The following is a 26,954-nucleotide window of genomic DNA, read 5'->3' as shown; positions in this document are numbered from 1 at the left end:
CGGTGGTGCTTCCCTTAGGCTCTGATGTTTAGGATTCTGTCATCAGATCCAGTCAGTCCTGGTACCCGTCTGCTTCTGCCCCCTTGTACAAGCCTGTACAAGTCACATATCCTCAGGTTCTCTCTGCACAAACAGGGGACCAGAATCCCATGTTATTCACTTTCAGGACCAGCTGGAATGGGTTTTCTTTAGTTCTGAGGGACAATCGAAATAAAAGAATGAGAAGAATCTTGTTGAGAAAGGGGAGGGAAAATTCTGCTGGGAGTGTGATCATTCCCTCAGTCACCCAAGTTGGAAACCAGAGAGTCCTCCTGGATGCTTTTATTCTTCCCCTCCTCCTTCTCCTCCTCTTCCTTCTCCTCCTCCTTCTTCCCCTACTTCTCTCCCTCCTCCTTTTCCTTCTCTTTTTCTTCCTTCTGTCTCACATCTCAGTTACTAACTCTTATCCATTCGTCCTTCGTAAATCTCTCACACCTGTCACTTCCTTGCCTTCCTCACGTTCTGGCTCTGCTCTGAATTATCTCAGCTTTGCTGCTGTGTCACACATTCTCACTGGTCTCCCTGCCACCACTTCTCTCCACCCTAGCCCTTCTCTACGCTAGAGTTTTCACCACAAAACTCCCACTACCCAAAGGACAAAGTCTCAAGTTTTAGGCAAGTTTCAATCCTGCCTCCCCTCCTATCTCTCCTAGCCCATCACACATCACCCCTCTACCCAAGCTCTCCATTCCAGCCAAACTCACCTACACCTTTTCTGCAACATGCTATGCAAACTCCTGCTTCTATGCCTTTCCTTCTGCCATCCTCCATGCCTAGCTTGTTCTCTCCTTTCTTGTCCAAGCCCAGTGTTTAGCTCAAGCCCTATCTTCTCTATGAAGCCTTCCCTATCTGCCAAGCTCCAGAGACCACTGCCCATTGGTTCTTGCTCTCCCCTTTGCTTTTCCTACTTATTATCTCCTTATGCATTTTTCTGTTGCCAAAATTAGATGATCGATATCTTAAGAGCCCTAAATGATATTGGGCAAGCAATAATATTTGTGTTGATTATAAAGATGATGACAGTGGTGTAACCCTTGGCTTAAGTTAGTCATTCAAGTTCAGTTCTTGACTGTCAGTTCTAAAGCTGTTTCTGGAAACCATTTCTTGGCCTCATTAAAATACTGTGACTCTTTAAGGTGTAGCGAGAAGAAACAATTTCTGGATTTTTCTCTTCTCTCCTTCATTTTCCCCCAACTTCAAGCCCCACTGCCCATTCTAAGCTGCACAGAAATAGAGCCAACTGATCATAAGGAACATCTGAGTTTTGGTCCTTTTATAGTTGGGAGGAAACAGCAGCTTGAATCCTTTTCTCATCCTTAAGGTGGAACTTCAATTCCTATTCCTCAGATGGCTGAAGAATCTTTCAGAAGCAGCAGGACCCATGTGTCCCTGTCTTGTAAAGTTGCCTCTGTAGGTCTCTGTGCTGGATGGAGGCTGGAGTCCTGAATGGACATTCCTGAGAAGGCACCCTGCTCCCCTGCTGACTAGCCCCCCACTCGTGGGTGATGCCTGCTGGGTGCCAAGGTGCGTACCTCCCACACTTACTGTGAGTGGATGAGTTCCCACTACTTCTTGCTGGGGCTCTACCCAGATGATTTGGGGGTGTGCAAGGATAACATGCTCTAGAAGAGTGTTGTAGAGAATAGGGTGAGGTGCCTAAGCCAACGCTATAGTAGAATCCCTTCCCCTCTGGTGGGAACCTGGGGTGGGCTCAGTGGTTATGGCCCGTCATTGTTCTCGCCATGCTAAGAAGGGACAGAGTCTTGGGGAAGACAGTGAAAGGATCTTTACTGTTCTGCCTTTTTGTTCTTCTCTTAAGAAATCCAGACTTTTTAGGACGCTGTAGCACGTCCTTCGACTATGCAAACAACAGGGCATGGGGCTTTTCAAACATCACCTCTGTGTACCTCTAACAAAACAGGACTGTGAGCAGGTATCCCGGGCAGAACCCGAGATCCTACAATTCCTTTACTATCTCACGTTTTTAATAGAACTTTTATTTCAGAACACTTTTGGATTTACAGTATTACTGCAAAGATAGTACAAAGTTCCATATCCTCACACCCAGTTTCCAGTGTGATTAACATGTCATTGTGGTACATGTGTCACAGTCAACCAACATCATTACATTATTATTAACTAGAAGTTTGATATCTTGCATCTTCATTTTAAAGAGTTAGGCTTTCATGTCCTACTCCAGAAGTTATCTGTGTTTGTTTTTATATAAAAGTTTTAAATTTACTTAACATCCAGCTAAAACAGACACCCCAATCTGAGCCACATTCGCCTGTGCTCTGTGTTCTCTGGCCTACTCCTGCTCCCCTGGAGAAGTGTCCAGGGGCTTGGACAGCAGGCGTCACAGAGAGTGAGCTTGGAGTGGGGCCAGAAGGGTTCACTGGGTCCTAACACCCCTTGCTCAGCAGCTGTCACTTGGTCACTTGGTCTCTGAGCATCGGCTTCCTCCGCTGGCAAAAGGGAGTGACAGCACCAGCCTGGATCATGGGGTGCTGCCAGGGCCCCCCGCGATCATGTGTGCAGAGACATGAAGCATGATCCACATGTGAGAGATGGTTACGGGGAGGAGCTCTGAGCCACGGGGGCGAGCAGCCATGGCAGCGCGAGCTCATTCTTGAGACTTTACGTTTCGTGCTCCCGTGGCGTCTTCGAATCTCCAGGTATGGTCCCAAGCAGGGTCCAAAGCTGAAACTAAGAAAGGAATCTGCTTAAACCCCATGTCCTCATGGCCGGGTTGCATGTCACAGATGTTGTTTGGCTTCTGCTGTTGGACTTCCTGTCTGTTTTGGTGACTGTGGGACCCCACCCCCACCCCCACCCCCCGTGGCCTGCTTGCTGTCTGATGAGAAAGAGAGAGGTAATGGGAACCATGAGGACCACCCTTGTCCCCCGAGGAGCCAGCTCTTGGTTTTCCCTTTTTGGGAGCTCTGGATGTTCACAATCTAGGGACAGCAGCTAGCCCAGACAGGATTTCTGTTCTTGAACCCAATGACACAGGCTAGCCCTCCCACCTCTCAGAAGTCCCTGTGGGCCTGGTTACTGCACAGGTGGTGAGGCCTGTCCCTTACAACCAGCCCATAGTGCTAACAGTAATCTGTGTTTTCTCTTTTCTCTTCTGGCTGCAGACCTTAGGAGGCCCACCTTCATCTAAATACCTGGGCCCCTGAGTTGATGGCCTCACTCTTACCCTCTCCTGTCTAAACCCTGGAATTCCCCCCTGAACTCCAGACCACTCCCTGGGGCACTGCTACTCCTGATAATTTAATTCTGTTCAGTACAATCCAAATAATTATGCATTGAGCAATTGTTTGGGTTACCTGAGGATACAAAGATAAATTGAGTCTGGGTTCTTCCTCTTAGGAAGCTCATTGGTTAGTGAAGCAGAAAGACTTATAAAAAGATAATTGTTCATTTATTGAACAAGTGCCTACCCTGTGCTGGGCTCTTAAGTTCTGGGGATGCCTTGGGACTCAAAATCGACATGATTTCTGCCTTCGTGGAACTTAGAGTTGGAAGTAATTTTTTTTTTTTAAAGATTTTATTTATTTATTTGACAGAGATAGAGACAGCCAGTGAGAGAGGGAACACAAGCAGGGGGAGTGGGAGAGGAAGAAGCAGGCTCATAGCGGAGGAGCCTGATGTGGGGCTCGACCCCATAACGCCGGGATCACCCCCTGAGCCGAAGGCAGACGCTTAACGACTGCGCCACCCAGGCGCCCCTGGAAGTAATTTTTTAACCACACTTTTAATTGTGTAACTATAACTCTGAGAGTGGCAGAAAATAGGGAACATACACTCTGAAGGCATGGCAGGGGCCTGACATAGAGGAGGGTAATAAATGCTACCCTGAGCAAGGTGATGTTGGAGGGAGGTATGAAGGGAAGTGGGCTCGAGTAGGGAATTAGAGGAGTAGAAAGAAGACGTCAGACAGAGGCGCTCAGAGTGAGAACACCCTTGTGTTGGGGGGACACTGGATGCACACATGACCCTGACTGATGGGACTGTGGGCAGATCACCCAGAAACAGCCCCCTGTATGCCTATTTTCTTCCTCCTAGCCTGTGCCCACCTGCCAAGGTGCCTGCCAGGGCCAACCTTACAGGCCTTCCCTAATGCTTGTGTCCTTCCAGGCTATTCCCTGTGGCCCATGTGAGGCTATCCCCCATAGCCCATGGGTTTTGCATCCTACCAGTTCACTGGCCCTTCTCCGATCCCCTGCCATGTGGGTAACGTCCAGCCTCTCTCTCCAGCCCCAAGGCCTAGAACCAAGTCTTTGCCACATCCATGAACCCTTCCGTATGTGACTCTGTCACAAGAAAGGATACTGATGATGAGCAGGTAAGAAAAACAGGAACCACTGCCTGTGATTCTGTCCTCTTGGAATTTATTAAATCTACAAAATAAAAATCTATAGCCTCAGAATAGGGGTCTGCAACTCTTGGCTCACAGCTGCGTCTGGAGCAAGAGATCATGGCTCTAACAAGCCCCATTTGGATTATTCATGTTTATGGGATATTTTCAATGTGTCACACAGGGCCTAGATCTCCTTGCTATTTTTGTCTTTGGAAAAATTCTCCAAGAAACCCATGGTGGAAGTTCCTTTTCTAAACGTAATTATGCTGTAGCACCGTGGGCTGATGGAGCTCAAGAAATCAATAATGTAGCTATTTTGAGAGCACAATGGAAGTCACTCTACGAAAGGATGGAAAATGCCAAGGTCCTAGGAAAGGGAGTGAATGTAAATGTGGACTCCTGAAACAGGGAAATGCTTTGACCTTTTGCTGTTGACCATGTAAATACAGTAGGAGAATCACTGTCAACCCAGCTTTGTCCCATCCTGATTGATATTTGCCGGATTCTTGAGAAAAGGAGGCTTAGAGTTTGAAATACATTTGGGGAGCTTCTCGTTCAGTGGTTCCCACACAGTCTGATTTAGTGGGAAGCTTGTTAAAAATACACGCGTCCAGGCCTTGCTCCTGATCTACAGAATTCGAATCTCTGGCATTGGAGCTAAAGAAGCCTTATTTCTAATAAATCTCCTGGGTGAGTCTGACACGCAGGCAGGCTTGGAAACTAATAACCTAGCTGAACTTTCTACCCATCGTAGGATTTCCCACTGCATCCTCTATACTCAAAGCGCAGTCCAAGGATCGGCAGCATTGTCATCTTCTGGGAGCTGTTTGGAGATACAGAATCCTAAGCCCTCTCCCAGACTTACCAATTCAGAATCTGCATTTTTAACACGATACCAGGGAATACCTATTTACATCAAAGCTGGAGAAGCACCACTCTTCCTCATCCTTGACAGATGGCCACCAAGTCACTGCTTAAAACCCCTGGGTTCAGGAGCTCATTGCTTTATGTAGCAACCTGCTTCTTTGCTGGGTGCTTTGTCTTTTCTTTTTAAAAAAAAATTTAAATTTTATTTATTTATTTATTTTTAAAGATTTTATTTATTTATTCGACAGACAGTGAGACAGCAGAAGCTGGGGGAGCAGCAAAGGGACAGGGAGAAGCAGGTCCCCGCTGAGCAGGGAGCCTGACATGGGACTCCATCCCGGGACTCTGGGATCATGACCTGAGCCAAAGGTAGAGGTTTAACTGACTGAGCCACCTAGCGCCCCATCTTTTCTTTTCTTTCCCTTTTTTTTTTAAATTAAAGTTTAGTTGACACGCCAGGTGGTCCTAATTATTGAGCAGCTTTTTCTTACAGTGAGCTGGCTTACCACTCACTCGTATTTTCTATAAATATGGACACACTCTAAAAGGGTGACCAAGATAGACATAATCACAGTATCATAATTTCAGCCATTTGTTTATTGTAGTTCACAAGAACCTTTCTTAACAGAGATGTATTTTCTTCTTTCTCTGTTTTCACATAGGCCAGCGTGAGGCTAAGCATGTCTCATAAAACCTTACCTCGGGCTAGAAGTTGCTAACACAGTCCAACATCCTAGATCTTCCCACCATCCTCCTGACGCAGCAGACTGCATGGTAAACGGTCCCTCCTCAAGGGTACATCCGTCTAACCCCTTGCTATTCAAAGTGTGGTCCACGGATTGGCAGCATTGGCATCACCTGGGAGTTTGTTAGACATGCAGACTCTCGGTCCCCACCCTAGACCTACTGAATTGGAATCTTCATCTGAATGATATCTCTCGATGAATTTTTTTTGGCCCCTTAAATTTCAAGAGTCAGATAAACCAAGTATATCACAATCACCTCAAAAGGTTTGCTAACTTTCCAGCCCATGATCAAGCCCCATCTCTTCAGATCAGCCAATTCCATCAAGTTTAAGATCTGTTCATTGCAACATTCCCACTTATCGCCACCAAATTCTGCATTACTTAACATGTATTTGCTGGGTCCAAGTCACCAAAAATCCAACTCAAGTTGGCCTAATCAATAGGGAAATTTTCAAGTTGGACGGTCGATACACAAGTAGCCATTATGCTATTTGTTCCATATTTCTATTGTTGTAACTGTTTTTCATTGTGGTAAAATACACGTACCATAAAATTGACCATTTTAATCATTTCAGGTGCACAGTTCAGTATTATGTGTATTCACATTGCTGTGCAACCAATGTCTGTTCCATATTTTTGATCATCTGAAACATATATGAAAAAGAAAAAACTCTAACCAGATAGAGATAAGGCCGACTTCAGGGTGGACTTAACTCAATGGTTCTGGCTTCCTTTACCCTGCAGTTCTCCTGGTTTCGCCTTCTCCACCTTCTACTCTATCCTTCCTTTGGAGGCAAGATGGCACACAACCACATTCCGAGAAAGGTGGAGAATCTCACAGAAGAAAAAGAATGGCTTTCCCAGAAATCTTGGCAAGACCTTTCTTATATCTCAGTGGCCTGAACTGGATCACATGCCAGTTTCTTAACTGGCAAGGAGATTTTAAACCTCATCAGATTATTGCCTTAGAAAGGTCACTCTGGTTTCAGTATGAAGAAGAGTTGGGTGGGGACAAGAGACAGAGAGGTCAGGTGGGAACCTGTTGCCATCATCTAGGCAAGAGCTACTGGTAACCTGGAACAAGATAGGGACTGGAGGTCCTGCAGGTGGAGGCCTGACAAGATTCCAGAGATATTTATATGGCAGATTCACCTAATTGAGACCTTAACTCTATTTGCTTCTGCTGAAAAAAATAAAAATACTTTTCCCTCCACCCTCCCTTAAGAAAGCAATTAAAGCATTGTGTCCTGGTGGGTTGAATTTTTCTTGCCTCCTGGGAAATTAATAAGCCTTTGTTTAACACAAAAAGCAATAAACCAACCATTTACCCAACCTCCCACCACCGCCCACGCTACCACCACCACCACCACCATAACTGACAAACCTAGCTCACAAAGGTTAGGGAGCTCCATTGAGGTACTCAGGAGAGGAGGGAAAGTAGAGAGGAGATGGCTTGGATTCCTGAAGCCTGAAGGGCTGGAGGGATTGCTAGTCACCTGGGAGATGCAGGGCCAAGAAACAGGGAACTTTAGCTCCCATTCAGCTTTCCTCGATGGGGCGGAACCTCTGACGGGTTGGCACATGGACACCTGGGACCAATCCCTAAGGCTGCGGTCCTGGGGGACCAGGTTAGTCATGAGAAAGATGGACATGATGAGCACAAAGCAGCTCGCTCCTGTGAGAGTACAGGCCGTGACCATCCCAGTAATGACCATGATGGAGTGCATGTCTTTCCAAGGCACAGGGACATCACTCTGAGTTCAGGGAGCAGGAAGAGCTGCCAGTACCAACTGACACTGGGTTTCTCATCAGCTTTGCTGAGTGGAAACTTGGAGCCAGATCTAATTTAACAATGTCTACGAGTGTGATTATTCACTTAATACAGTTGAGAATAAGTACAATGTATACCCATGCTCTACCACCCAGCTATGCATTGCTTCCTCTGCCCGGGATGCTCATTCCCCAGATATCCACATGGCTTGTGCCAACCCCATCTTCAGGTATTTACTTAAATATCATAGTTTCAGTGAGTTCCTGATTTCCCTTAAAAAACATTTCAAACTCTTCTCTCACAGTTTTTACCATCTTTCCTTGCTTTATTTTTCTTCATGGAACTGACCACTATATATTGTACCATGTTTTCCTTGTTTACTCTCTATCTAATCCACGTGGACCATAATGTAAATTCCATGAGGTCAGGGACTGTCTATCCCAGGGGCTTAACACAGTGCCCCACACATAGATCAGCAATAAATATTTGTTAAATGAATGAATGAACTAATTGATGAATCATGGAGCAAACTCATAACTACCACATCTTAGGGGCTCGGACAGCATTGCTAAGAATCCAAGTTGCAAAGCGTTGCATCACCACCTAATTTCAACCCCAGCAGCTGTGGCCAAATGATTTTTTTGAGAGAACAGCCAAAAACTCGACTCAAAATTAGTGTGTAGATATGAATATAGACTTTCAAAAAGTCATTGCTGATTTGGGGAAAGTCAGTGGACTTTAATAAGATTAAACTTGAAAGAATCCCACAGTTGGCAAAAAGTTCTGCCGCTTATTAGAATTTATTGAAGACATTAATTTCTTTGTATTTCCAGGAGAATACCAAGAAAGAGAGGAGCATGGAAGGTAAATTTTAAAGTCCCTGCATTTCTAAAAATTGAAACTTCTTGGAGGGGGAGGGGTCGTAGAAGTCAATGTCATCAGAGTCCTACTATTTAGAACACTCCTATTGCTCCAAGTCTTGGCATGTCCCTGAAGACCTGGGCTAACCTGTTGGGACACACTGTAGGGAAAATGGGGCTGCCCAAGGTAAAAGCAGTTAATTATCAGAAACGGAGTATATTTCTTGCGAAAAGGCATTTGATATCTGATTAGGGCATATGAATGAACTGCTGACCTATTTTAGTCTCCTACCAACTCTGGTAATGTCTGTGTGCAAATACCCATGTGTTGGTGCACTGCCTGGAACAGGCTAGGGAAAGACAGGAATGCCCTGAGTAACTTGGCCTGGGTTTAGCCCCACTCCCATACCAGTGTTTCCTAGGATCACCTCCCTCAAACGTACTTGTAGCAGATGCTGTTGGTGCCCTACCCAGGTTCCCTTGACCAGCTGCTGAGCCTGTTTACTGTCAACAGCTCATACATGCACCTATCTCAGGATTGCTCTTGGCTGCTGGGTGCTCCCTAGCCCAGAGGTACCAAAGATGTTCCATTCTGTTTCTTTCAGGGAATCAATCCATTCATCAATGAGCCCTGATTGCTTTGTAATGGAGAATGTTATGGAAGTTTGACACCAAGGTCTGGGTATGGGATTAACTAATTGGCCTGTCTTCAAGTTTGCTGATTCGTTCTTCTGCCAGTGCTAATGTGCTACTGAGGCTCTCTAGTGAATTTCTCATTTCATTTATTGTTCTCTCCAACCCCAGAATTTATATTGTTTCTTTTCAAAAGTAAGTTATATTTCTTTACTGCTATTCTCTATTTGGTGAGACATTATTCTCATTACATGCCTTTCGATCTTCAGACATAGTTTCCTTTAGTTCTTTGAACATATTTATATAAAAATTCTTCTCATACAAACATTATAAATATATAAGCTATCTATCATATATATCTATCAAGATATCTATCTATCATGGATAGATAGATAGATATTATATATGAGATTCAGGCATCTCATGTCTTTCCTGGATATACACACCACCCTGCATATGTGTGTGGCCTTCTAGATTTCCAAGGTAACATCCGAGCTTCTGAAAACTCCCATGGACATATCAGTCCCTAGTTTTTCCTTTCAAGGTTTTGGTTAGTTTCTTATTTCTTTCTGTTATCATCATCACCTCAAGTGGCCGTAGTATTAGGGAACTGCAATATTAAACAAAAGCAGTGTCATTGCTTTTCACGCTCCCCCCAGGGGAAAAGGCTACTCACAGTAAGCTTGAGCTTGGGAGAGGAAAGAGGGAATAGGACAATTAAAATGCCACACATCTCACTGTTCCTATGGAAATTTGGCTGTTTTGCTTTAAGAAATGCTCCTTGGATTATTGCAAGCCTTTGGTTCATTTCTAGATTTCTGAAAAAGTTGATGTTGGTAAGTGTTGTCAGTGTTCTCACTGCTTTTATGAAGAAGTCAGTTTTTGAGATTCTTCCTCCACCATTCCAGAAGGGGCTTTTTAAAAAAAAATTGTCTTTATGTTTTTTATTTAATTGATTTCTGCTCATATGTTTATTATTCTTTCCCTGCTTCTTACTTTGGTTTTAATTTTCTTCCTAGTTTATTAAAATTGAAATTCAGATTATTGATTTGAGAGGTGTTTTTCTTATAGAATCATTTTGTGGTATAAATTTCCCTCTAAGCATATCCAGCATTTTGATACATTGTATTTTCATTCAGTTCAAGGTATTTTCTAATTTCCATTATGACTTCTTTTTTGAAAAACTGATGATTTAGATGTTAAATACTAAATACTTGGAATTTTCCAGTTATGTTTCTGTTTTTGATTTATAGTTTAAATCTGTTGTGGTCTTGGAATGTATTTCAGATAATTTCAATCCTTTAAAAAAATTTTTTTAAAGATTTTATTTATTTATTCGACAGAGATAGAGACAGCCAGCAAGAGAGGGAACACAAGCAGGGGGAGTGGGAGAGGAAGAGGCAGGCTCATAGTGGAGGAGCCTGATGAGGGGCTCGATCCCATAATGCCGGGATCATGCCCTGAGCTGAAGGCAGACGCTTAACCGCTGTGCCACCCAGGCGCCCCTCAATCCTTTAAAATTTATTAGACTTGTTTCATAGTCCAGAAATGGTCTTAGTCAATGTTTCATGTGCACTTGAAAAGAATATGCATTCTGTTGTAGATTGAAATGTTCTACAAATGTCGATTAGGTCAAACTGATTGATGATGTTTTTCAGGCCCTCTGTAAGCTTACTGATTTTCTCCCCACGTATCTTATTATTTACTAGGAAAAAGGTGTTCTATCTCTAACTATAATTGTGGATTTTCCTATTGCTCCTTTCATTTCTATCAATTTTTTGCTTCATATACTTTGAAGTTCTGTTTTTAAGTACATAAATATTTAGGTTTCATATGTCTACTTGATGAATTGCATTTATCAGTATGTATTTATAAAATATACTTCTTTTTAAAAGAAGTATATTTATTTATTTATTTGAGAGAGCCAGAGATAGCAATAGAGATAGTGAGAGAGAGCAAGAGTGGGGAAGGGAGGGAGGAGTAGGCTCCCCGCTGAGCAGGGAGCGGGATTCGGGGCTGGATCCCAGGACTCTGGGATCATGACCTGAGCCGAAGGCAGACGCTTAACCAACTGAGCCACCCAGGCGCCCCTGAAATATACCTCTTTATCCCTGTTACTATTCCTTATTTTGAAGTCTATTTTGTCTGTTATGTATACAGCCATTCCAGCTTTCTTTTGATTAACGTTTATATGGCAGATCATTTTCCATTCTTTAACTTGTAAACTATATTTATATCTAAAGTGGGTTCCTTGTAGACAGCCTATAGTTGGATTTTTTAAATCTAATCTGACAATCTCTGATTTATAATTGGAGTGTTTATACCTCATGGCCCCTTCCTCCATCTTCAAAGTTGGGGAGAGAGAGAGTAAAGCAGAAGTCAATCCTATTATTCCTCATAAGACTGTTTCATTCATGAGGCTCTCTTCTCTGGCACCAAGGTGAGTTATAGGGATATTTATTAGGCACAAATACATAGACACTGTGGGACCCAGAAAGTTTTTGAAGAACTATAGTGATGTTCTTCTTATGCCTTCCTAAACTCTTATAGGGAGGACAGCCCAAAGGAGCTGTAAAGTACCAACTGGGGAAGGGAAAGGGAAAGTGATGGGCTATTCTGATGTGGCTCAGAATTGTACTTGTTTAGGAATGAAAAAATTAGGGAAGGGTTTGGGGTGGGAGTCGATCTAAGGAAGCAGCACAATTCAAATGAGCGCACAGAGCTGAGTCAGCACATCTTAAATGTAAGTCCAGGCTCTAAGCTTCCTAATCCTAAGACTGTCAGAAATGTAATTAACATCTTGGTTTATAAATATGTGAAACGGAGCGATAATATTTACCCTTCATGATGGCTTGTACCAGTGCTTTTTTTTTTTTGTTTAAGATTTTATTTATTTATTCGACAGAGATAGAGACAGCCAGCGAGAGAGGGAACACAAGCAGGGGGAGTGGGAGAGGAAGAAGCAGGCTCCTAGCGGAGGAGCCTGATGTGGGGCTCGATCCCATAACGCCGGGATCACGCCCTGAGCCAAAGGCAGACGCTTAACCGCTGTGCCACCCAGGCGCCCCTGTACCAGTGCTTTCTAAACAAAAAAATTTCTCCAAATGATGGTGATATTTTAGGGAGAACACTGATGTCAGCTCTGAACCACCCTGGTTGGGGATGAGGGTGGTAGGGTTACTGGTGATGGTTCAAGGGATGTTGCCCTTTATACCATGTTATCCAAACTTTTGACTCTTAACAAGATGTCAGTACATAAGTGTGGTGGGGAGCACCACACTTGATATCAATTCTTGATATTACAGTATGAACTCCTTCCAAAATCAGATAAAAGCCATGAACTTGTTCCAGAAAATGCACCCCACAAAATTCTAGGGAAAGAGTTCATAGACCCTTTGAACCTCACTCATGGACCCCTGTTTTAAGAATCCTGATATACAGATACCAGTAAACAAAGAGAAAAGATAAAAGTCCAGTTTATCAGTATAAAAATAATTGAATTGCTACTTGCATTGAATATGCTACTTGCATTGAATTGAATATGCTACTTGCATAATTTCTTTCTACTTGCATTGAATTGAATATGCTACTTGCATTGAATTGAATATGCTACTTGCATAATTTCTATTTCCATACTATGTGATACAGTACCTATTTTGCTTGTAATTGTGTCAGAGTGACACTGCTATAAGTTTGATTTGGCTATAAACTAAACTCTCGAAGCATGCTCCACCTCTGTCATTTATTGTTCATGTGGTAGAGTGTTGTCTATTCACAACTTCGAAAGGAAAAATTCGGCCATTTCTTAAGAGCTAGTATTCTGAAGCCTCCACAGTTCCATCTGTTGAAATAATTACTTCCCATGTTGGAGACTGTATGCTCTTATGGACTAAAGAGCTCAGTGGTAGGTGAGAGGCTGCAAGGCAGAGAGGAAGGTATTGAGGCTTCAAAAGACAGACCTGGGCCGGAATCCCCCCTCCTTCACCACTTACCAGAGTTCAACTTTAGTAAACCCTTTAAGCCCTGGTCTTCCCCGACTTCATCTACTGAATGGGAATAACAATGCCTACTTAAGGGGTTTCTACAAGGATTAGGGCCATTGCAAACAGAGCGCCCAGGCTGTGTTAGATACTAAATAAATGGCACTATTATTATGGTGAGTCCTTGGTGTTACATAACAGCAGCTATCCTGCCCAGGACTCCCAATGCCATATAATCAAACTGGCATGAGATTACTGAGTTCAGGGGACAACTGCTTACTCTCTTGGGGGAGTGGCAAACGTCAAAGGCTGATAACTGTTGACATACCCCAAGGTGCCAGAGAGCCAGACTCCAGGTTACGATGTGTCTTGCTTTGATAGTCCAATGAAGCGTGACTTCTGAATAGCACTTTGTTGGCTTTTCATGAGGCCAGTAGAGTATCTTAAGATGGCTTAAAAATCCGGAACTAACACATGCAGGGAAAAAAACAGTTCAATAACAAATTTTTCTTCCTTCCTGTTAGCTTCCTTGTTTCTTCTTTCTCCAGCTCAGTGGAGGACTATTAACTCTTCTGACACTTTTTTTGTTTTCTTCCAAGAATATATTTTCATGTCTGAGTAAGCGCCAGCGCCTTGCCTGACTCCTTTGGGAAGAATGGGTGCATTCTGAGTCACGTCCACCGATTTTCATGGCAGTTTCCGAGCATTCAGTGGAAGGCAGCGTGGCGTGGTGAGAAAAGTCGAATTCAGGACTCAGGTCACCTGGGTGTCTGGTCCCCATCACCATTTCTGAATCTACATGAAAGGGGCCGATGGCGCTGCCTTGGTTTCTCATTTGTAAAGTGCATCAAGTCCCGTCTTGGGTGTGTGCAAGCTTTGTCGCATACGCGGTGAGCGGTACCACTGCAGTACCCCAATCCGACCGCGCTTAGGCGCTCCGCCAGGGCCCGGCCCGCTTCGGGCGCGCGGCTGCGCCGCGGTGCCGGGAACCGTAGGCTGCGCGCGCAGCACCTCGGCCGCCTCCCGAACCCCGCGTCCGTGTTGCCAGGGGAACTGGGGGCGGTGCGCTTTCCGGCGCTGTCGCGGTGAATCGGAGCTGTCATGGCGGAGACGGCCTGGAGCACTGACACCGGGGAGGCTGTGTATCGCTCCCGGGACCCCGTGCGCAACTTGCGCCTCCGGTAGTCGCATCGTCCCAGGGCCCTGTGCTTTTATGCTGTCAGATAATTCGAGCCTGAACTTTACTTCTTGTTTGCTGAGTCCCCACTTGTGCTTTCAATCCTGATCTCTGCCTCCTGGTCTCCCCGCGTCTCTCTCACTACCCTCAACACTCTCCACTCATGGCTTCCAGACTTACCCAAGCCCTTTCAAGTCTCTGCCCTTCTCAAATTCCTCAGAGCTTTGTACCCAATACACTCATCCGCACTCTTCCTTTTAAGACCCCCGGCCGCGCTCACGTGCACCCAACACACCTAGGTAGCCCCACCCTCTTCTTGCTTTTGTTCCCCCATTTTTGCTTTGTGTTCATCTTCTGGTTGTGTGTCTTGTAATGAGTATTCCGGGCTTTTCTTTTCCTGACAGAGTCCACCTGCAAAGAATCACATCCAGCAACTTCCTCCGGTACCAGCCTGCTGCCCAGCCTGGGAAGGACCTCATAGACTTGGCCACTTTTAGGCCTCACCCAACTGCCAGTGGGTGTATGGTGGTGATGCGGCCCCTTGGGGACCTGGGGAAGGGCCTGGGGCGGTAGTTGCCTTTTAAGACAGAGTAGCCCCAGATCTGTAGTCTGAGAAAAGGAATAGAGAGGTTGGGTTCCTTGCCTCGGGTCACATGGCTGGTAAATGTTGAAGCAAGGCTTTGATCCCGACCAATTTTATTTAATTAATTAAGTAATTAATTAATTTATTTATTTGATCCCAAGCAATTTTAAGTACTCCATTACGTTGTGTTAAGAAAATTGAGTAAGACATGATTCTTGTCATCAAGAGCTGGTCGGAACTGTGGTCATATGTAGTAAAATAGCAAAAGACTATACTTTATTTTTTTTTTTTAAGATTTTATTTATTTATTTGACAGAGATAGAGACAGCCAGCGAGAGAGGGAACACAAGCAGGGGGAGCGGGAGAGGAAGAAGCAGGCTCACAGCGGAGGAGCCTGACGTGGGGCTCGATCCCGGAACGCCGGGATCACGCCCTGAGCCGAAGGCAGACGCTTAACCACTGTGCCACCCAGGCGCCCCAAAGACTATACTTTAGATATGTTAAAAATCTGCCTGGCAACCTAAATACTGGTTGTGGCATTTTTTCTAAGAGAAAATATGCTCCAAACTCTTAATATATATGTGTGTGTATGTATATAGCATACTGTATGTATACTTTAAATATATATATTTATGCACCCTACTTAAAACACTTTTAAAATTGGGGTCTGCTTGAAAAAGGTACATATTAACATCAGCTGTGCTTTTGCAGTTTCCTTGTCTCAGAAGCCAGAAGAATGAGAAAGAGAGGCCAGTGTGTTTGTATTAAATTGCTAGCCTCTCTGCGTTTGTTGTATCTGTTCAAATATATTTCCAGGCATGAGTGTGGGCTGGTGGGTTATGAAGCGCGTGTCTCAAAAAGGCATAGTAAACCAAGAGTGTATTCGATTTGATTCTTTAAGTAATAATTTATTTGCCTTTCTTCTTCTCTTCTGGTACTTGGTCTTCTAAGGTTACAGTGCTTGTGGTTCTAGATGTATGGCTTCAGGAACAGTAAAGACAAGAATGTCAGGATTTCTTTCTAGCAAATGTGGACAGTTGGGATTGAGGAAGAGCTATCCAGCCTATATTCTGAATTTGACTCCTGACACTGAATTAGATTAAGTAATTCCTGGGAGCCATGACTTCCTTTTATTCAAGTTAGAGTAGTAACTAAGACTTCTTGGGTCCTAATCCTGGCTTCTACATATATCCGCAGCCTCTCTAACCTTTGTTTAGAGTGAGTGCTTAATAAATCCCCAAACTCCTGCTGGTTTTGTGGCAAATATTAGAGCAGGGACTTGGGTTATAACCAATCACAGAGCAAGAGGTGGCGCTGATTTGACTCAAACGTTTGACTCACTCCGTGGTCTTTGGAGGTGGACACCGCTCGGAGGAAGAGGAAGAGGAAGAGGTCGTGATTGGGTGGCAGGAGAAGCTCTTTAGCCAGGTGAGCCCGTGCCACTTCTCCACTCAGTTTACCTCCACCTGCTCCACTTCCACCTGGCTGGTAGCAGGGAAGGATTCCTGATACATAGCGCCTGATTTCCAGGAACTTATAGCAGTTTATACTTTCCCCTGTTGTGTTTTTGTTTTTTTTTTTAAAGATTTTATCCATTTATTTGAGAGGGGAGAAAGAGAGAGGGGGAGAGAACATGAATGGGGGGAGGGGCAGAGGGAGAGGGAGAAGCAGACTCTCTGCTGAGCAGCAGCCTGACAGGGGCTCGATCCCAGGACCCCAAGATCATGACCTGAGCCAAAGGCAGACGCTTAACTGACTGAGCCACCCAGGTGCCCCCTCTCCCTGTTGTGTTTAAAGGGCAATATAACATAGTGACTGACACTGCCCAGTTTTATGATCCTGGGTAAAACACTTGTCACTTCTGGGTGAAACCTGCCATCTGTAACACCAGAGTTAGATGAGACCCTCACTCTGGTTCCATTTAGCTCTAACATTCTTTGGATCCCCTGCTCTCAGTTCAGAGAACTGGAAGTTGGCTTCGGAAACATGCCAAATTGCATCGGCTCTATAGAACTGATTCGATGAAACAGTTACAGGAACAAAAGTTTGACATATTCTTACTAGATCTCTGTGTCCTTGTGACCTCAGTTTGAAGTAGATCTGTACCGAAATGAAGCAGCCTGTCAGAGCCCTTTGGATCATCAGTACCGTCAAGAGATCCTAAAGCTGGAGGATTCTGGTGGCAGGAAGAACCGACGAATTTTTACCTACACTGACTCTGATAGATACACCAATGTGGAGGAGGTATTGTGTTTTTCTGGGGTCCCATAGCTTCCTTCTTTCCCTCCCCTAGCTTTCTGGCCTCGCTGGGTTCTATGTGTTAAACCAGATGCCTGTTCAGACAGATAGCCTGTCTAGGAACTGCCTTGTGCTGCTGGCCCACAGGCTGGAGTAGAGTGGGTACAGTCATCAGGTGGTGTGGCTGCTGCTCCTTCTCCCCCTGCTGGAAGGCCTGGGGGAGAGGGCAGTGTCTCTCACAGTAGGCAGGCTAGAGACCGGGAGAAGCAGCCCCAGGCTTGACTTCCTCCATGCCTCATGGGATGAGACGGGTGGGTGGAGTCTCGAACCATCTAGATAAAACCCATCAGGGGATGCAGCCACAACTCTGAGTCGATGGGTTTGAAGAGGGATTCAGTACAGCTGTGGGGAGTGGCTTAGTGCTCAGTTCGCCTGTGCTCACATACCCTTCCACTCGCCTCAGTCCCTGTATGACACGTTCGTTCTTCTCAGGGAGATTTTTAATTGGGAATAGAGCCTGTATTTTCTGATTTTTGTCTGTGGCCTTGGCAGTTCTGCAAGGAGCAGGTATTAAATGAGTGTTTTTGAAAGATTGGTGCTTATGTTAGGAAAGCTCTGGGTTGGTAACATATGCAATTTGGGTTTTCTGTTTTAGAAAAGTAAATGAAATTAGTGCTGAATTACCCATGGGAGGACTTTTCACGGGATACTTTGTATCCCATTTGGCATTTTCCAAGTACCAGGTAACATCAGCATCTACCAGGCACACTCACCCAACTTTTTGCTGGTATTTACTCGGAGATTATAGATTCATTTATTTTTTTAGAAAGATTTATTTATTTGAGAGAGAAAGCACATGTGTGGAGGGGGGGCAGAGGGAGAGAGAGAATCTCCAGCAGACTCCGGCGCTGAGCGTGGAGCCTGACGAGGGGCTCAGTCCCAGGACCCCAAGATCATGATCTTGGGTGAAAACCAAGAGTCAGACGCTCGACCGACTCTGCCACCCAGGAGCCCCTGCAGGCTTATTTTAATGTTAGCACAAATAAACTCATTTCTGAAGGATGATATGCTGCTAAAATCTTGGAACAAACCAAGGCATGGCAGGAATCTTCCCTAGCTTCTTTGCGCCACTGTCCCCTCCCCTGACATGTATAACTGTGAGGTGGCTGTACCTATTAGATTCAGGTCCCAGATGAGGTTTCAGAAGGAAGACTTGCCTTCAGTACCTCATCCCATATGGCCCTGACCAGATGGGTCACACAGGGCTTCTCTTTTCCTAGCACTGTCAGAAAATGACCACTGCAGCCCGGGAGGTGCCATCATTCTTGGTCGAACGAATGGCCAATGTCAGGCGGCGACGGCAGGACAGGCGAGGGATGTGAGTGCAAATGAGTAGGGGGTTGGGGGGGCCTTTGTCGTCCTTCCAGGCCAGTATCTGGGTATGTCTGCTGCCTTGAGCTTCCTGTTCTGCAGGAGGCCTCCCCCGGGTGTGCTCCCCCAGGTGCCTCCTATGGGCTCTTCACGGGGTGCCACCTTCCTGTGGTGTCTTCCAGGGAAGGCGGCATCCTCAAGTCACGAATTGTCACCTGGGAACCCTCAGAAGAGTTTGTCAGGAACAACCATGTCATCAACACCCCTCTTCAGACAATGTACATCATGGCAGACCTGGGGCCCTATGGGAAGTGAGTGAGGCCCTTGCTGCCCAGCTCAGGTCCTCCTCCTCTTCTCTCGCCACCCATCACCTACCCTGTTACAGTCCCCCTGGGGAATGCGGGAGGGAGGGACTGTTTCTTCTTTTTCTTCTTAGTCGTACTTGGAAGAAGGTATTTGACTATGACAATTCTCACTACAGCCTCTGTCCTCTCCCCTGACATGGGCTGACTACGTCTTCTTCTCTTTGGTTAGTGGGACCAGTGGTCCTGAGCCTGGGTGTTGATTTCCGGGTTTCTAGGCTTGGCTATAAGAAGTATGAACATGTCCTCTGTACTCTGAAAGTGGACAGCAATGGTGTGATCACAGTAAAACCTGACTTCACCGGCCTCAAAGGACCCTACAGGTGAGGAGAGGAAGAAAGGGGGAGGGAGACTGGCATTCCTTCCTTTGGCTTCACTTCTTGCCCTGAGTTGAGGAGATTCTGACAAAGTCCTTCATCTGCCCTGGTTTCTAAATCCCAGCCAATGTTTCATATTCTCCTTTATAACAGACCCTTAGGGTCCTGGGGACCCTGTTCTCGGAAAGTGGGCAGCTATACCAATTTGAAAGGGCTAACTTCAGTGGTGTAGTTAAGGGAAAATAATTCTCTGCGCTGCTGCCTATAGGGACCACGGGGGGGATGAGCTCAGCCAGACCTCTTCCTCTGGCCTGACTATTCCTACCTCCGTGTCTTACAGTAAGAGAACTTATAAGTTAGAAATGACCTAAGCCTACCTATCTGTTTTTCAGGCGAGAGAACTGGGTGCCAGGAACGTTGTGCGTTAGGGTTTCCCTGTGACTTTGAGGCAGAAGTGGGCCGCAAACCTATGCCCTGTGTCCACTCTGATGCCCTTTTGCTTTTCCACTTTGTTTCCCTCGCCCGCTCATCGTTCTGGCCACTTTCGTCCTCGTTTGCTTCAAGTGAGGTGTATGGCCAGTGATGGCTCGTCCTTGGGCTACATCTGGAGACCCATCTCTTCTCATCAGAGTTGGTCTTTTTGTGGCTTTGACCTTACAGAATTGAGACCGAGGGGGAGAAGCAGGAGCTGTGGAAGTTCACGGTGGACAACGCGTCCTCCCTCGCGCAGCCGGAGGAGGAGGAGCGGGAACAGCGTGTGTTCAAGGATGTAAGAGCGGCTTCCTTCCAAGCGCAGGGATGAGCCTGGGTGCCTGGGAGTGAGACCGTGTCTGAGCATCATGTCCACAGCTGCAGGGTCTTTCTTACTGGCCCTCCCCTGCCATGGGAAGCATTGCTGACATATCAGACCTGAGCCTTTGATCACAGTATAACATCATGATAATAACAATGACCATTGATTTGAGCGTTTACCCTGCTCTGTGAGGCCCGTCATGTACTTTATTTCATCACTTTGAGGCGAATACTTTTATTATTACCATTTCGTAAATGAGGAAACAGATTGAAAAGCTAAGAAGTCTGCCCAAGGTCATGGGGCTTCTAAGTGCAAGAGACGGGCCTGGGTCCCAGACCAGAGACTCCAGAGCCTCTGTGCTTTACTTTAAAATGCCAGTGGCTTGGATGCTTCGGCCTCCGGCTCTCTGTGGCCTTTCAAATTACAGTACCCTTTCTCCCTCCCATTCCGAACTGACTCTGGTTGGCTGGGCTTGCATCTTGAGTTTGCATATGGTTTGTCTCCTCAGCTTTATGGCCGGCACAAGGAGTATCTCAGCAGCCTTGTGGGCACGGACTTTGAGATGGTGAGTGGCTTGGCTTCCTGCAGCACCACGAGCTAGGTTTAGCCAGAGCATCCGGACTGTGGCTGAGTCATAGCGCCTCTTGTAAAGGACGTCTTGTTTATGCCAGAAGGAAACCAGAGACTAGCATATGGAGCATAGTTCTTGTTATGTGTTTCAAAATATAGCAGTGGTGCCTGGGTGGTTCAGTCGGTTAAGCCTCCGACTCTTGATTTCAGCTCAGGTTGTGATCTCAGGGTCATGAGATCGAGCCCCGTGTTGGGCTCTATGCTCAGCGTGGAGTCTGCTTGAGATTCTCTCCCTCTACGCCTCCCCCACGGCCTCTTCGCTCGTGTATGTGCTCTCTCTCTCTTTAAAAAGAATAATAATATTAAATATAGTATATTTACAGAGAACTGTTAATGAAAAAGAAAACTCCAGTGAAAAAGGTCTAAAAGGGCACACACGTGCCATGGGTGGCTTTCTCTGGGGTGGGGATGGGGTTGGGAAGGTAGACGGGTGTTGGGTGGTGAGAGGGATATGTCAGGGATGTTTACTTTTTATTCCCTAAACTTGTTGGTTTCCAATTTTTATCAGTGTAGTGCATTCACATATTCCTTTATGATTAATTTAAATAATTAATATTAATTGATGAACAATGTCTTCCTCACTCTTCATGTGGATATTTTTCGTAAGCGCCCCATAGAGAGGGTAGGGGCATCATTTCTGTTTGTCAAATAGTTTCTCTCTTAAGCAAGCAAAACAAAAGTTTCTGTCAGTTATTCTGTGGTCCCGTTCTTTGTCTTCCCTTATTCCAGCAGTTCCAGTCCACAATCAGGAGACAAGCAGAGGATACCCAGCAGTTTCCCTCTCTCCCTCCCTAAAAAATTCACTACTTTTATATTGCATCAGCAGCAGATGTGCAGCATTAAAAAGTTAGATGAGAAAACACAAGTAATTAAAAGAGCAAACTCCCTAGTTCCTTGACCTCAGGCACCTAAAGGGAACAGGGGCCCCCAGCGTCCCCCTGGATGGTAACGGGCAGCCGTGCTGGCTTCCCTTGGCTATTCTTGTAAACTCTCTGTGCTTCATTGCCCTCCTCGTCCTTTAAATTAACGTGCTTTTTTTGCTGTGACAAACTTTAGAAATGAAGGAAATAGTTAAGTGGAGAAGCGGCAGGGTGGGGGGCAGGGAGGAAGCGCAACCGGGGCGCACCCATGTCTGGCCGCCGGTGTCAGGTCTTCTGGGCACTGGTGGGTGGTCTGGAGGACGAGTGCTGACTCTCCCAGACCTCCTGAGTCCTGATCCTGTCCCTCTTCTCTCTACCTTAGACTGTCCCAGGCGCCCTCCGGCTCTTTGTAAACGGAGAGGTAGGTAAGTGCCTTGCCAGAGAGCGAGCCCTCGATGCTGGGACAAGTGCCCTGACAGAGCTGCGAGGTCATCACACACACACACACACACACACACACACACCCTGCCCCCGCTGGAGGCACTGGGTTGTCTGTCCTACTCGGGAAGCTCAGTCATGAGTCTTTCCTGGAAGCACAGGGAGTTCCTGGCCCTCAAGGGACTTGCTTCCCGAAGTGTGTCGTCCCTTCAGGATGGGGTTGGGTGCTAACGGTGATAGGAGAATAAGCTGAAATAACTAAGTTTCTTGTTTTCTTAGTTTCAGCACAAGGCTACGAGTACGACAATCTCTACGTCCACTTCTTTGTGGAATTGCCAGCCACTAGTGAGTGATATTCCTAAGTCTTTTATACCCATTCTGACAGTTTTCTAGAGCCATTCAGTCAGGCTTCCCCACTTCTTTCAAAGAAATTGTGACTGCCCTTTCCAAGGTCATAGATCACTTTCAGGTTGTCAAATCCGGTGGTGACATCTCTGCATTCACCGCACGTGACCTCTCGGAAGCATGTGGCACAGCTCACGTTTCCTCACTGGAACTCTCCTCTTGGCTTCTGGCTCCACACTCCTCTCTTCGCTTAACTGGTGGCTCATCAGTCCCCTTGGCTGTTTGCTCATCTGTTGGTCTCAGAGCTTTCGAGTGTCCAAGGCTGGGCCTGGGCCTTCTGTTACTCCCTCTGTAGAGTCTTTCTAGATGGTCCCATCCATCCCATGGCTTGAATACTATGTATATGTCTCAGAGCCCTAGATTTCTCTCTAGGCTTGGCCTTTCCCCTGAACTTCAGGCTCATATCCAGTTGTTTCTTTGTCATTCCTGCGTCACATGACCCGAAGAACTCTTGATTCTGCCTCCGGCGCCACACCTGCTCTCATGGTCTTCCCAAAGGGACTTGGCAATGTCATTTACTTAGTGGCTGCTGCCAAAAACCTAGGAGACACCCTTGATTCCTCACTTCCTCTAGCTCCCTACAGCCAGTCATTCCATCAGTAGTTCCTGTCGGCTCTGTCTTCGGAAGATGTCCTGAACAGCTCCTCTCTCGAGCACCCTAGACCAAGCCACCTCCATGTCCTGCGCAGGCCCATGGATTAACTTTCTAACCTGCCCCTTTGCTTCCTTTGCAGCTCATTTGCCACAGACCCCACAGCCAAGTGGAACCTTTGAAAATGTAAATTAATTGTATCTCTCTTGAGCTTTAAACCCCAACAGCTTCCCCTCCCACTTAAGAGTAAAATCCCAGCTCCGAAGCCAGAACAAGCTGGCCTCTGCCTATCTCTCCCTTCCGGCATTCCAGTCATACTTTTGTTCTTGAACACGCCAAGTTCATTTCCACGTTAGGGCCTTTTGGGGATCATTTCCTCTGTCTGAAACCCTTTCTGTCAGATCTTTGCACGACTGGTTCTTCGAAGTTCAGGTCTCAGCCCAAGTGTTCCCTCTGAGAGGTCCTCCCTTGGCCCCTCGCCTCACTCACCACGCCTCCCTCTGATCTTCGAGAGCCTGCTTTATTCTTGGTATAGCATCTGTCACTACCTCATAGGCTCTTGGTTGGTTGGTTTGTAGTGTGTCCCCTGCCAGCTGGCATGTTAGCTCCTTGACAGACCGGGATCTCTTCTGTTTGCTCAACAAGATATCCTCAGTGACTGGTCATAGCATGTAGGAGACACTCAGTAAATGTTAAGTGAATGATGGAGTGTGTGAGTGAATGAATGGGTGAAGGAACTTTGTCTTTTTCTCAACCACTTGACTTCCTCCCAGGTCATCTTACTATATATGGTCTCTGGCTTTCAGATTGGTCAAGCCCAGCATTCCAGCAGCTCTCAGGAATAACACAGACCTGTGCCACCAAATCCCTGGGAATGGTACGGAAAACAGGAGGGGTATCTGAAGGGGAGCCGGGGCTCTGAAGATGACCAGGCCGCCAGCCTGGGGAGCACTCAGAGTTGGGTCCGGCCCTTCTCTGCGAGCTCTGCAGGGCGGCCTGGTGCAGGGCTTCCCCCTCTGTCTTTCTGAGGATGGTAGCAGCTTGTAGGTGGGCGCCCCATCTCCTCTCAGCCTCTTATTTCCCCCGTGAGGGGATAGTTTTTCTTTTTCCCTTGTGAAGGCGTCACTGGCCGCAGGGAGAACAGATTCTCAGTGAGGCCTTGCCCACCCCATGACCCTGAGTGTGAAATAACACTTCTCCTTTTTAGGATAAGGTGGCTTACTTCTCCTACCCATTCACATTTGAGGCCTCCTTCCTCCATGAAGACGAATCTGCTGGTGAGTAGCCCAGTAGGTCCCGGCCCCGGGCACTGCGCTCGTGGCGCCTTCTCTTGGGGAAGGCGTCCTGTGACCCGGCTGCTTCTCTCGCTTCCCCAGATGCCCTCCCGGAGTGGCCTGTGCTCTACTGTGAGGTGCTCTCACTGGACTTCTGGCAGAGGTGCCGTGTGGAAGGCTACGGTGCCGTGGTGCTGCCCGCCACCCCAGGTGACGTCTCGTCCTCGCCCTCCACGTGGCCCACATGCCCTAGCTGCTGGGAGCGAGACTAACGCTCCTAAAACATTCAGCCTCCCCCAGGGAGGAAGGGGGATCATTAGGAATTAGAAGCATTTAACTTGCCGGGTTCCTTCCCCTCGTGAGGCCTTCTCCCCGCTCCCCAGAGACGGCTGAGTGGAGTCGCACCCAGCCCTGGAGCCGAGCGCCCGAGTGGCTGTGGCGTCTGCTCCCAGCTCCCCTGTTTAGACTCGCGGCCCGGAGGGAGAAGCTCAGGTGGGGTGGGCTCTTGGCATCCGTGTGTTGAATAGATCGGCATTTCTGAAATAAGAGCCGCCGTCTCCTGCTGGGTGCCGGCACTGTGCTAAGTGCTTCTCCGTAATTCCGCCAGCCACTCCGCGGGCGCAGGCGCTGCCGTTGCCATGTTACTAGTGAGGGGAATGCGGCTCAGAGGGGTTAAGAAGCTTGTCCTGGGTACACACGTAATAACTGGCAGAGCTGAGATGTGAATTTCTAGCTGACTGATTTTCAGACAGGTGCCCCAGACCGCCAGGATCCCCTCACCAGAGGTGGGTCATCCCCAGACAAGGTGTTTCAGTGGTGGCTAGGCCTGTGTCATTGCTGGGAGTCCAGTGAGAGACCGCGTGCCCTTCCTGGCTGAGGCCCCGCTCTCCTCTTCCGGCCCAGGCTTGCACACCCTGACAGTCCCCACGTGGAGGCCCATGGAGCTTGGCACGGTGGCCGAGCTGAGGAGGTTTTTCATTGGCGGCTCTCTGGAACTGGAGGACCTCTCCTACGTGCGGATACCAGGAACCTTCAAGGTGCCTTTTGTCTCTGGGCAGACTTCTTGCTGGGAGCTTAGGTTCCTATCTCTTCTGGAGAAGGTGGGATCAGGGTTAAGGCCCCTTAGTTGCTTCATTATTACTTAGTCCCTTCCTTCCTGTGGCTTCAGCTGGAGGTCATGGCTGCCTCTTGAACCAGGTACAAACACCTACACTGCTATCCTAGGAGATCTCGGGAAGTGAGGGTACTTAGAGATTGCCCTGGCCCCGTCAGAGTTACTAGCCCCTCCTTCCAGCCCATCACTGAGGCTGCAGTCATCAAAGGCGGGGAGGATTAGCAGGCCGCTTGTCAGACTGCTTACTCTCAACTGAGGTTGGGGCGTCCCCTGATTGACAGTTGGGAGCCCCATGTTAGCCTTGAGGTGATGGAGTCTAGGTGCTAGAAGGAGGTTCCCCCAGCAGATCTGTTCTCCGAGAATGGGAGGAAGAATGGGGGTGACGTCCGTGTGGTGCTGGGGTCTAGAACCCACAGAAGCTTGACGCTGTCTTAACGGCAACCCCAGGGGGAGCGTCTGAGCCGCTTTGGGTTCCGCGCTGAGACCACAGGCAGCGTCACCTTCCGCTTGCACTGTCTGCAGCAGTCCAGGTGAGTGACCCCGGGCCCCCACCTTCGGGAGCCTTACCCCTGAGGGCTGGACGGCAGCTGTGGCCACGTGCTGGGCTTCTGTGCAGGGCCTTCATGGAGTCAAGTTTCCTCCGGAAAAAGATGCGGAGCGTGCTGGACCGTCTGGAAGGGTTCAGCCAGCAGAGTTCCGTTCACAATGTGCTGGGTAGGTTTCCCTCCTCCCCGCAGACGGCCACCCCGCATCAGCATGAGCCCCGCTCCTCCCCGCACCACGGCGGCTGACCACTGCGTTTGCTCCCCTCTCAGAGGCCTTCCGTCGCGCCCGGCGCCGCATGCAGGAGGCCCGAGAAAGCCTTCCCCAGGACCTGGTGAGCCCCTCGGGGACCATGGTTTCCTAGCTCCCAGCGACCCTGGCCCTCCGTGCAAGAGGACAAGACGGATGGTTCTGAGGCTGGCGCCGTCCTGCCTCTTCATCTTTCTCCCCGGTGACCCCGCTGGCCTGCCGAGAACCGGAAGAGCTGAGAAAGTCCCGGGCCGGCCCCTCTGCCTGGTCTTCGGCACGGCCTCCCCCTGCCGCATAGCAGTAACGCTGGAGACCCCGCGGTCCCCCTCTGCACAGCTCAGCTACTGCAAGTGGCTGTCACGACAGGGCAGGCTTGTTGGGTTAGCCCGGGGTGGGGTGACCCCACCATTAGTTCTGTCCTCAGCACAACCTCTTTTCTGGCCTGTGGCACTGTCTCGAGAGCAGAGAGCTGCAGGGGCCTCCTGCTTCACAGCCTGGTTACAAAGGGAGGCCCAAGAAAGGAAGAGGAGAGAGCGCTTGGATTCCTGGCCCGGGAGCCTCAGCCTCCTCTTTCCAGGGTAGCCTTGTCCTGCCGCTTGGGGCCTGTTATGTTTGAGACCTGAGCAAATGAAGGCTGAAGGCAGTGCCCAGTCCTTTCTGCTAGCCGGGTAGTATCTTTTATTGTGTTTTTTGTACATAAAAACTTTTTGTACTGACTGACGTGTCGGCTGTTTTTCTTCTCAGGT

At 47.5% G+C, this 26,954-nt stretch overlaps 1 protein-coding gene and 1 long non-coding RNA gene across 3 annotated transcripts; one reads left to right on the top strand and one right to left on the bottom strand.

Moving 5' to 3' along the window:
* Nucleotides 1–404: 404 nt before the first annotated feature.
* Nucleotides 405–14,241, bottom strand: LOC130544735 (uncharacterized). Its single transcript, XR_008961272.1, has 2 exons — nt 13,591–14,241; nt 405–2,745 (listed from the first exon to the last, which is right to left on the bottom strand). It is a non-coding gene; the product is annotated as an uncharacterized LOC130544735 (long non-coding RNA).
* MKS1 (MKS transition zone complex subunit 1) lies at nt 14,236–26,924 on the top strand. Of its 2 annotated transcripts, XM_026517428.4 has the most exons (18): nt 14,236–14,443; nt 14,844–14,953; nt 16,380–16,450; nt 17,111–17,266; nt 18,541–18,638; nt 18,814–18,942; nt 19,212–19,316; nt 19,971–20,079; nt 20,612–20,668; nt 21,976–22,018; nt 22,311–22,376; nt 23,835–23,905; nt 24,236–24,305; nt 24,405–24,512; nt 25,206–25,339; nt 25,864–25,946; nt 26,033–26,130; nt 26,232–26,924. In XM_026517428.4, the coding sequence occupies exons 1-18, from the start codon at nt 14,364–14,366 to the stop codon at nt 26,321–26,323; spliced, it is 1,680 nt and encodes a 559-aa protein (XP_026373213.2). In that variant the 5' UTR covers nt 14,236–14,363; the 3' UTR covers nt 26,324–26,924. The 2 variants fall into 2 exon arrangements, with proteins under 2 accessions (XP_026373213.2, XP_048068686.1); XM_048212729.2 differs by lacking the exon at nt 14,236–14,443 and having other exon boundaries at nt 14,864–14,953; nt 16,323–16,450.
* Nucleotides 26,925–26,954: the final 30 nt, after the last annotated feature.

This window comes from Ursus arctos, unplaced genomic scaffold (assembly GCF_023065955.2).
Source record: "Ursus arctos isolate Adak ecotype North America unplaced genomic scaffold, UrsArc2.0 scaffold_24, whole genome shotgun sequence".
Lineage (NCBI taxonomy): Eukaryota > Metazoa > Chordata > Mammalia > Carnivora > Ursidae > Ursus > Ursus arctos.
This window is presented reverse-complemented; position numbering and strand designations above follow the sequence as displayed.

Coding starts and splice junctions, on each gene's coding strand:
- MKS1 (XM_026517428.4), top strand. CDS start 14,364: ATGGCGGAGACGGCCTGGAGCACTGACACCGGGGAGGCTGTGTATCGC. Junction 20,080..20,611: donor AACAGCGTGTGTTCAAGGAT/GTAAGAGCGGCT, acceptor TTGTCTCCTCAG/CTTTATGGCCGGCACAAGGA. Junction 22,377..23,834: donor TGTGGAATTGCCAGCCACTA/GTGAGTGATATT, acceptor TCTGGCTTTCAG/ATTGGTCAAGCCCAGCATTC.